Source organism: Antrostomus carolinensis, unplaced genomic scaffold, assembly GCF_000700745.2.
Source record: "Antrostomus carolinensis isolate BGI_N321 unplaced genomic scaffold, ASM70074v2 scaffold10356, whole genome shotgun sequence".
NCBI lineage: Eukaryota > Metazoa > Chordata > Aves > Caprimulgiformes > Caprimulgidae > Antrostomus > Antrostomus carolinensis.
In genome coordinates this window covers 124,642-135,788 of record NW_010322547.1, presented here as the reverse complement: position 1 = coordinate 135,788, position 11,147 = coordinate 124,642, and the positions used below count along the sequence as shown (strand labels likewise).

General features: G+C 39.4%; 1 protein-coding gene across 1 annotated transcript; it reads right to left on the bottom strand.

The window, feature by feature from the left end:
• Window positions 1-10,641: 10,641 nt before the first annotated feature.
• On the bottom strand, window positions 10,642-10,920 carry SERTM2 (serine rich and transmembrane domain containing 2). Its single transcript, XM_029085521.1, has one exon. The coding sequence runs from the start codon at window positions 10,918-10,920 to the stop codon at window positions 10,642-10,644; it is 279 nt and encodes a 92-aa protein (XP_028941354.1).
• Between the last annotated feature and the right edge of the window lie 227 nt (window positions 10,921-11,147).

The window sequence follows — 11,147 nt, the reverse complement described above, 5'->3', positions numbered from 1 at the left end:
ATTTCCAATAGCTGGCTTTTGGCAGCAGTAGTTGATGTAGGCATTTGGAATTGCTCTTCACTAGTCTTCAGGGACACCTAAGTCAGGCCACTGATTAAATACATGGATTTTGGAAGTATGTAGACTAGCTGAATATACCCTACAGTTAAGGAAAAGATACTCTTATTCTGCCTGAAAAGAAAACAGAAGCACAGGGGCGTTGGGCAAATGTGATCAGTAGTGTTCATACCAGCAGAGGGCTGCCCGCATACACTGCAGATCAAAAGGCATCAACCACGCGGGATCCTTTTTTTTTCTCTCCATCTTTTCAGCATAGTATTAGCATCTTTACATTTAAAATGCCTGGTCTTTTTTCTTCTCGAGCTGGCTCTCAAAGCTGAAGTGAAATAACGAAAGCATGAGACTCACTTCCCAGCCATCAGCTGAAGGAGCTAACACAGATCTGCACCGGGCCTGAAATGGTGTTTCAGGTACTGAGCCTGCCTGTTTCCAGCAAGTCTTGTTCAGTGGAGCTCTACCCTCTGCATCGTTCCAAAGCCTTTGCAACAGCAGCAGGAGTGCTAATAGCAGTGCCAGAGTCATGATTAATTTATATCTCCTTTTTGTTTGTACTAATGAGATGATAGCTTATTATTTACAGGCAGTCTAGTTCATTAGACATTTAGCGATCAAAATAGCCACTAGATACTTTCCAAAACCACCGAGCTTAACTTGGAGATTCTTTAACAGCTCTGGGCCACCATTTTTTTTGTTTGCATGTTTATATAGCAGTGAATCATGCTAAGAAGAATCAATACTAGAAACATCTCTGTCTAAATGCATTTCCTGTTTATGGTCTTTTTACCTCCAGAAACGCTAGAAATATTTTATGCAGAGGCAAACCAGAAGGTTAATACTATGTAGTGAATTTAATGAAGATGTAAAGATAAAAAATTGTGGCTTTTATTTTTTAATGTCCTAAGGATGTATACAGAGAGACATGTAAGAGATATGTAGTCATGTTTACAATTGCAAAACTGTTTTGAGTGTGTGTGCCTGTGCACTTTACAAATATATACTCTTATTTAGTTATCAACCTGTAATGGTGAATCTTTTCTCAGGATTTCTTGCATTGTAATTCTAGGATAACATTCAGCTGTTTAAAATAAATAATCTTGCTAGAACTTGCTCAGAAATGCTGGACCAGATTCATCCCAGGTGTAATTTAACAGACTTGGATCTAAAACAGAGCTCAGTGTTGCATTTGGGAGTCATTAGTGCTTCATACACAAATATCAAAACAAGACTCTTTTACATTACCTTGTCCCTAGAGAAGACTTTGCTGAACTCACAATAGTCCTGTTTGCTTCACCCTGTAGCATACTTATGCATGGCCACCTGTACTTCCACCTACAGTAACACATCCTTTCCCTTTCCCCAGTGAAACTCGGAGATGTGCAGATACTAAATGTGACTGTTCGTTTACACAAAGCTTTGTGTACCAATGTTGCCTGTTAGCAGCAGACTGCAAAGCACTGTTCTTGTCACTGTGCCATATTAAAATGATGATTCATGGTTAAAACAGTCCAAATGAAGTGTCTTGGTTTTGGTTTGTCTGATTTTTAAGTGTATCACAGATTGGGCTGACAGCTGAGGATAGACTGAGGTCTTCAATCGATCCGAAAGTGAGGTGAAACGTAGCTAGCACATGTGCAAACAGGTTGTCTTTCCTTTGCCTTGCCTGGGAGGTGGAACTACGAAGGTTGAGAAAATTCTTCATGTTTTATAGCGTGGTCCATTTCTAATCCTTTTCATAATGGCTCTGAGCTTTCAGTGGAGAAATGGGCATTTGACCATCAGAAACTGGACTGAGGACACTTGCAGGCTGCCGGGCAACCGTTGTATAGAACAGCATCAGATTGCTATCAGATGGTGTTGAACTTGACCCAATGCCTTTGGCCTGAAGGAAATAATGTTCTTTTTCTGTCCCTTATCAAAGGGATATAATTGCTTGGCAGCACCCACAGTTGATATGATGACACTTCTGGTGTCATAGTAAAATAAGTTAATTTTTCTGAATGTAATGAGCTTTGATATTAAAGAAATGATTCATGTCTAAGATCAAAAGGAAACATCTTCTGAAGCAGACAGTGTCCCAATTCCCTCCAGGGCCTTAGATTTCTGTCATGATAGGCAAAATCATTCCCTTTGGTTTCTCTGAACCTGGAATTTCGTTTCTTATTTTGTCAGGCAGTGACTTGGTGAGGATTCAATTCTCTTAATTCTGAGACTGGTATTACACAAGGTACTACTGGGATATATTGCAGGTCCCTTACTGTTTTCTGTTTATGAACAACCTACCCCAAGGGGCTAATTAGCCAGAAGAATTGCATATACACAGAGTACTGTTTTGCTCCTTCATAAAAATACATTTGTGGTTGAGATGAATTTAACTGCTTGGCTTAATTGTGAGCATCCTGGATTTCTGAAATCAGCAAGGTAATAGCAAAAATTTGAGACTGGTATTTTTAATCCAAAAGCTAATTACAAATACTTGGTTAATTCTTAATAACATCCATCCTCCTTAATGATTTGTTGATGCAATAAACCCATTTAAATATTTTTATTTATATTCCACAAAGTCTGGCCACATATTGCTTGTACTTAATAAGATCTGTCTTTGGTGGTTGGTACCTCTGTTCTGTGACTGTAATCAGCTATTTTCTTGGCCTATGTACTGTGCAGACTGCAGGAAATTCTTTTGTGCATCTTAATTTGACATACAGATACGATTTGTGCCATGCCAAGGGTTTCTTTTTTAACTTGAGTTCAAGGAACATGGGGCAAAGTATGGCTGGATGTAATCTGTTGCTTCTGTGACTAAGCAATGCAAATGCCACTGATCTTGAATTTTCTTTGGGGCATTATATTTTTCTTAGAATGTTCACGTCAAACTTTTTAGATGGATAAAACCTTGAGGATACTTGTAAGTACTAAATACAGAAGATGCATCCATTTTAAATTGAACATTGTGCTTCAGAAGTGGCTGCAATAGGAGGAATCAGTGTAAATCCCCATGGGTTTATATAACAAAAATGAACACCAATTACAGTGCATTTTTTCCACTGGGACTTAGCCCATCATTTTGTCTAATTATGGTATGAATCCCACAATGGAGAAAACCCTTCTTCTGTAAAGAACTAATTCCCTGTAGAAATGCTAAAAATCTTAAAGAACTCTAATTATAATACATTTCTCAATAGATAAAGAGCCAGAGAGAGCCTGTGCCAGCCACTTACCACAGGAAAAAAAAAGAAAAAGATGAAGGACTACTCTGGGAGACAAGAGGAAATGTGAAGTGTTTATACAAACTTCTCTCCTCCTTCATTTAGGCTTGTACAATGACTGATCTATGCCTAAAAGCATTACTGTCAGTTGGGAGTTGATAGATTTATTGACATATACTCAAGCAATAATGTTGGACTAGAGAGATTTGGGAATAAAATGGCTGAAAACAAGTTCTACTATGCTTCCAAGAAGTTCTGAGACGCTCCAAACTAGCATGGGTACCCAGACTACTCAGACATGCACTCAGCTTTGTGTATTGTAGTTTCTGTCACCAGGCATGTTATATCATGGAATAGGTTGCCTGTGATTGAAAAGGGAAAAACCTCTGATTTCCTCACTCCCAGTCCTAGTCTTCAGACCAAGTTCCAACATAGATTTGATTAGATTTCTGAAAACCTGAGATAGTTCATTAAGCTGTAAAGCTCTAGTGAGGGTTGTTCAAAAGAGTGCTGAACGGCAAAAAAAGTCAGCAGAGAGAAGAGCTTCTTCAGCATAACAGAGGATGGTTGTAAATGAGAATGACAAATAATAGGCTACCACCACTTGGGGATGAGATAACTACATGTACACATACTGCTAGGCATTAGTTTATTTTGCCTCATGTTCTTTTATGGGTTTTAAACTTGCAGTATTAAATAAAGAGGCTGTGTTTAACATTGAAATTGCCTAACACATGCTTTCCCTAGCTGTTTGGTGAAATGAGTCCAAACTTATTTTCATTCAATGGAATGGTCTCCCATACTTTATAACACTGAATGAAAGATCTTCCAGACTCACTTACAAGGAAGAATAAACAGCCTTCCCAAGAGGAAGACTGCATGTTGCATTTATTTACAGATTGATCTACTAAAAAACCCCAAACAAATTATGATAACTGCTGCAAGATGATACCTTGGGAAGTGAAAACCTTGTATAACTGGATCTAATCACCTGAGAGACAGACAACAGCTCTCACTGCTTCCTGGCCATGGATATGTTTGTTTGCCATAGTTGTCTTTCCTTGAAGGAAGCAACTGAAATAATTTATACACCCACAGAGACAAAATCTCCAGAAAATAGACAACATCTAGAAAATCACAGGTCTTCCTGCCTCAGTAATGCTCAAGTCAAACTACATGTACACATACTGAGCAAGTATCCACCTGTTCTGAAGTTCAAAACCAAGCATGTACTGAGAAAGCTCTGGTATGATCCTCCTATCGGTCCTGCTTTTCTTTACCTTTTTGTCTGATGTGCCACTGGTCTCCAGACTTGTCTTTTTACTTTATTTTAACATCCCTAGTATGCTGCTATGATTCATTCCTGTGCTTTACTGTGTGGCTCTTCTGCCTGTTCTTGAATTCAGAGCTGGATCACGAGTAAAACATACAGTAGGAGAAGGCTACAGTCACACATCTACCCCAACAGACTTTCCTTTGCCTGTTGTATGGATTACTACTCTGTGCCATGGATATTTGTGTGCCTGCATAAACTCAATGCTCTGACCTAAAGTTTTAATTGTAAGTGTTTTACTCTGTCCCCTGCTCTTAAGGTGTGAGTTAATTCTTGTGGTCTCATTTCCTCATCAGGACAAAAACAAAAAGGCCATGATGCTGAACTAATCAGTGTTCATAAAACGTAAAGGCTTATTTGGGCCTTTAAGTGGCAGGGCTGGTACTAAATTTAAAGATGTTGTCTACAAGCATTGTGTCTGAACTGTGACTTGCTTGTGGATATAGAAGGTAACTTTTCAGAGAAAGGCTTTCAAGATGCGATCTAGTCTATCCCACTACCTCAAAGCGTGTATAAGCTCTTTTTAATCTCTTTATTATTGCTGTTGTTCAGCCTGAGCACTGAAGACACTGAATTTCCACTAAAGCAGTATTTGGAGATATTTTAAGAATTCTAAGGCAAAATTAATTGGAAAAGTAGAAATAGAACATATTAAATATGATACATGTCTTGCTTGCAGAAAAGAACAGATTTCAAGTATCAAAGAATGTTGTTGAGCTCTCATTTGACCTGCATGTGCCTGTTGTATCTTAATCGATTGCTATTAAATGGGGCTGTAAAAGTAGGACTATGACCACGACCATTAATGCAGAGATTCAGTTTAGGCAGTATGTGGCTATTAGCTTGGTCAAATTATACTTTGAAAATGTATTAATAAATCTAGTGGAAAAAGAAGGGAGGGGAAGGTCTTTGAATTGTTCATCATTTGTTTCGCAGTTGACAAGTTTACATAGACATGGAATTCAGGTGGGAGTATAGGGAGCAGGTTGCTCATTAATTACATATGAATTGGACAGACTGTTCTCTCAGAACTGCTTTCACAACTTAGCATTGCCCACAGCTGGACAACTTCTTTTTGCCTTCAGATGAAGAAATCCTAGAGTACCTCTGAAAAATCCGATCCATCAAAATTAAATTTCAGTTTAGGATTATTTTTCACACATAACATCAACTATCCTAGATAATGCTTTAACTATTCTCTTTTATGAAAGGACTGAGGAAGAAATTTTCATATACTGCATTCTAGAGAGCAAGTGTGCAAGGAACCCGCTTAGCACTGTGATTTTTTTCAGGCTTTGTTTTGATATCTGTGCCCACAGAATAAACATCGGGGATTGAAGACTGCTCTTATTCAGGCTGGAACTTCACAACCTTCTGTAAAAGCCTGACAGTGGTGGTGGTCTCGGCGGGCTTTACGGGGTTAGGCTTTTGGTAGATGAAATGTATAACATGCAATTCCTTTTTGTGAACAAATGTGAAATCTGTGAGAACAGTAACTTAAAATAATATCTTCCCTAATCTGCAAGGATGTAGTCTTAAATCCCCTCTTACAGCCTTAGCATTTGCTTATAAAATTATGTATTTGTATGCTTGTTACTTAACATTCTGTGTAGTCTTTTCTAAGCCCACTACATCTATCAAGCAGATTTAACTATTTCTAGGTTTATTTTTCTATCAAAATGGCAGCAACTAAGTTGATGGCTCAGGTACCAAGAAAATTCCATTTTGGGATTTTTCCACTTTTCAGATATATCTGCATCTGAATTTTTAGTCATGCATGTGACTGTAAGACTGCACATTTTTTGCAGGGCATATGATTAAACAGGACTGTGAACAAACTTTCTGTCCCTGCCAGAATTAAGATGAAGTATAGCCACACTACAAAGGTGTGTTGTCTTTGAAAAAATAATACAATCATTCCACAGTCTTGCCTAACTTGCTACGTAATCTTCAGCAAATAAATAGTCTTGTAGCATTTGCTGTCAGCAGAGGGTAAGTACCAGGAGGAATTGTCTGTGCCTTTCCTGATATGCTCACCTGCTTTAAAGCTCTAGCTGTCTATCTGCATTGGGGTGTTCCCTCATAAGTAGTTACCACAAGAGTGACTGCAGAGTAAGGACATATTTCTTTTCCTAGTGAAGACAAGCATACAAGCAAGTTTTCATTAATGCTGACAGTTAAATGGATGTGTGAGCTCACATAATATTTAGGTTTCAAACATTTTTTTTTTTAATTTATTTTTCAAGTAAAATCAAAAAAGGTCCTTTGGGGAGCTCAGGTCAATCCTCTGCTGAGTTATACTGTTTGTAAAATTGTGTTCTTCTCTGCAGCCCTGTGAGGATATGAACATATATGTTTACATTTATATATTCTGACACAGAGAATGAACATATTCTACATATCAACCCTTTCTGCTCAATCCTTAAGTGTTTGTTAATGCAGAAAGTTAGTGGACGTGGATGGAAGTAATGTGGATGAGTTTACCCAAGCATAAATCCTGTAGAATATATATGGTTTGGGGAGTTACACCGTACTCAGGTCCTGACACTTCCCAGACTAAACACTCTGGGAGATTTGGGAGGTGGTTTTCTGATGGCTGTAGGCTCACTCTGACCTCACTGTCCCACCCACAAGGAGCAGCAATGTGTCGTCCTTTTTCTGCTCCTTCAGAACAACAGGTGGCTTCAGAACGCAGGTGGTGAATGGAGGAGGTGATGAATTTACTAAATAGTCATATTTATTTCTAGTATCTAAGATGGGAGTAGAGGTGGGAGCAAACTGTCCTGGTTCAAGTAATACACAGGCTGGTAGCGGGTCTTCTTACACAGATGCCTCCTGAGGCCAACAATTAATTTGAAATGAGTGGCACTACTTGAGCCCATTTCTCCACGTGAGCTGATCTCTTGGATCCACACCTGCGGATAGTACAGAGCAGTCGGTGACTCGCCATCAATAGTAGTATGTCTCTTTATTTTTGTAGAAACTCCCAATTTTCTGTAGCAGATGGACAAGCGGGAAGGAAACAGACTGCTGGAGGGGAAGGGTATGGATGTGACATCTGAAGTTCTCCAAGATCCAGCAGACCCATGCAGAAGTTCCACTTACCACTCCTTACAGCCAAAGAGTGCCAAAGTTGGCAAACACAGGTCAACGTGTCCCAACAGTCTCTTTTCTCAGAAACATCAGGTCTTGGACATTACAAATGAAAAGGGGGAAAAGACATTCTTCCATTTCTCCATGGGCAAGGCTTTAACATTTGCTGACATTGTACAGACACATGAGCCACTCTAAGAGCCTCTGGGACTGTAAATGTATCAAGTGGGACAGATACTTTGTGTGAAATGAAGCTTTAGAAAAGATAACTTGTAATTTTTGTGTTAGAAGTTGGGGCTGCCTTTCTCAGCAGGATTATATAGAAATACACGGTCTGTCCAAAGATATAGTGTGATACAGTGTAATGATATATAAAGTGATTGCTCTTTTATTTACAGTATATTTACTGTATAAGTTTTAAAGAGTTGTGAGACTCTTTTGAATTAATATTCTTTAGTACAAAGGAAAGAAATGCAGTCTTGACACCTACCTCTCAGAAGCTTTTCAGCTGAGGTTAGAGCAATCAGAATTTGAGTCCAAACTCAGATTCTGATACTGTCATTTTCCATTAGTAGGTCTTATATTTTATGTCAATACTTGAATCTGTCTTGTAGCTTCTTGGAAATAAGGCTTTTCCACAGGTAGTTGTGCTGGAAGGCTAATGTGGTTTAGTTGTTAATTTAGTACATTAGAATATTTATGGTCTAAGTAGGCTGTAGCTTTTGAATGGCACATCAAGAGAATTCAGAGGCTGTACAGGGCAAGCCAGATGTTGAGCCTGGGCTAGTCTGCCTCGTGATGGCTGGATGAATGACACATACCAAGCCAACTTGATCTGCGTAGATTTTTGTTAAATTTAAATGACATCGACTAACTCAGTAGCTGTCTGTCATAACTGGGTTAATGTCCAAGTCGCCACACAGAATTTGGGCTCTTGTGCAGTACTGGGAGTAGTACTCCTTGAGAAGCCAATCTTTAGGTGGGGTGTAAAGCCACTATCCTGCCTGGTGATACTGTGTGTTGTCCCCATGGCAGAAAGTTTGAAGGCAACCTGCCTCCTGCCTTCTTTTCTAGCTAAACACAGCCAAGGATGGCAGGGCGAGATATTGCCGAGAGTGTTTGCTGTATTCCCTTACACAGGCACTGTGCTCTTTCAGAGATTAAACCTGCTTCTGTGGGGTTTAATAGAGTCAAAAGAAGTGCTGTGCTTTATGAGGAAGCAACTTAAATAGTTTTGTACTAAATACATCAGTAAGAAAAACACTAGTCCTGCCCATGAACCAACTGTATCCAGTATGGATGTTACTTGTCATTCTGCTCCCCCCCCAACACACACAATCAGCTGGAAAAGCCATATTGCTAGTCCACCTTTAAATGTAAATAAAGAACCTGTTGTACACAAAGTATTTGAGAAACCTTTTCTTGTTACTATTACAAGTCCGTGGAGTCAGTGTCATCTCTTTAGTGCTCTTTTTGTATGGGGAGTTTACACTTTCCAAGCCATTAGAGGGGAGAATTGGCAAGTAAGCATCTATAAATGTGGAAAGCACCAGGGGATTTTATCAATAAGCTAGAATTAGACTGTAATAAAGAAGAATAAAGAACTGGGTAAAATTTGTGCCCTTTAGAGATGTAGCTGGAACAATCTCGCTCAAGTTTTTTCTGTAAGAGGCAGTGGCTCTCCCAGAATTGATATGCCATATTTGATTCCATCTTTCCCATCCACAGAAGCAAAGTCTATGTCTGTTTATCCTCCATAGGTAAGAGGATTGGGTCAGATTGTTGTTTCATGTATTTAAGTAAATGCTTTTTCCTTGCTGTTCCAAATGATCTGCCCGGATATTTGAATCCAGTCCTATCTTTTAGGGCTCAGTGAGTTTACTTTCCATCTGCATGTTTCCTCCTAGTCTATGTCCAAAGCTGTTCACTGTATGCATTATTGCAGTGCCAGGCCCTGGCATTTCTTCAGCTTTCTTTGGAGGAAAACAAAGGAAAAAGCTTTGTAAGAACTGGTCTGCCTTTTCAGAAAGAAAACCCAACATGGATATGAGAGGAAATGAATTTGAGTCTGTTAGGAGAACAATGTCCATTTGACTCACAAAATTTAAGCTGCATTTTAATTACTGAGCGGTACTGAGAAGGCTGAAACGTGTCACCATGTTTGTATCCAGGTCAGTTAATGTAATGCAGAACAAAGGAAGAGAGGTAGAGTGTCCTTTAACATTTTTTTTTTCCTCTCCTGCTGGTGCTTTCTTTTTATTTTAAACCTTTGTTAAATGTTATCTTTATTTTCTTTCCTCTTTTAAAATTGCTGTCTCTTTCTGATATCTGGAATGCAAGTATTCACTCTGGTTTTTAATGTCAGAAACCAATAGTTTCAGCAGGTGATGAAACATTTGTGTACTTCTGAAACTCCATTGTGTAAATCTTCCATTCAAGTGGAAAAAAACCAAAACAAAACCAAAGTTTAAGGTTTTCCTTCCTGAATGGGAGAAGTGCCTGAGAATTTCCAAACCACAGATAATTTCTGTATGTGCCCCATGGGCTCTTTGTGCTTATGCCACTGAACTTTGTTGATCTAACTCTTCTCACAAGCAAGGAATTTTAAGGGCAGAGAGACAGGTCACCAAATACAGACTCCAAGACACATACTCTTTGGGTTTTTGGATGTCATTATTGTGGCTTTTACCATTTTCTGCAAGGGTTTTTAGATGGATACGAGTCCTTCCTGACAGCAGTAGGTTTCTGTAATGTAAATTTTATTGAGGGTGTTGCACACATGTAGCCAGTCAGTCAGAGTTGCGTGACGTTCTCCAGATGCTCTGTGCTGCTGTTGATGTTTGTGCAGTAAGCTGTAGGCTCAATAGGCAGGCAGAGATTCTTTTCCACCTCTGTTTTGTGGAACAAAACATGTTTCACGAGCACAGAGCCCTCTTTGCTTTGGGGTCTCTAAGTGGTAGGAATCCTACTGTGCATTTCCACATCTGTGAACTGCTGGACGTTCTCAGTGCTCTCTGGTGATGTGGTGATTGGAGAGACAACGTGCTTCAGGCGCAAGAGCATGGAGAAAAGCAGTATGAGAAGAATAGCCAGAAGTGTAAGGAACAATCCCACGTACACGTAGAGGCTGGAATATTTATCTGCTGTTGTGTCTACTTCTGTAGCCAGAGTTGGAAAGTGGATGCGGCCAGTCAGGTTTCCATGGAGTTTGAAAGAAATCTCAGTCATTGCTCTCTGTCAGCTTTGGTCCATTTTCCCTATTTACCTTCAGATTTCCTGTCTTCCCTCACCAGACTCACAAAGAAGGTGAAATAGAGGAAAATTAGGACAGATGGCACAGTGGCTTCAGTGAGAAATGCTCCATCTTCTTGGTCTCAAGACTGCTGGTTCACACAGTTAAGCAGACTGCATGAGACTGACCTTTGCAAATCATTTTGCAAGTTGCTATTACAATA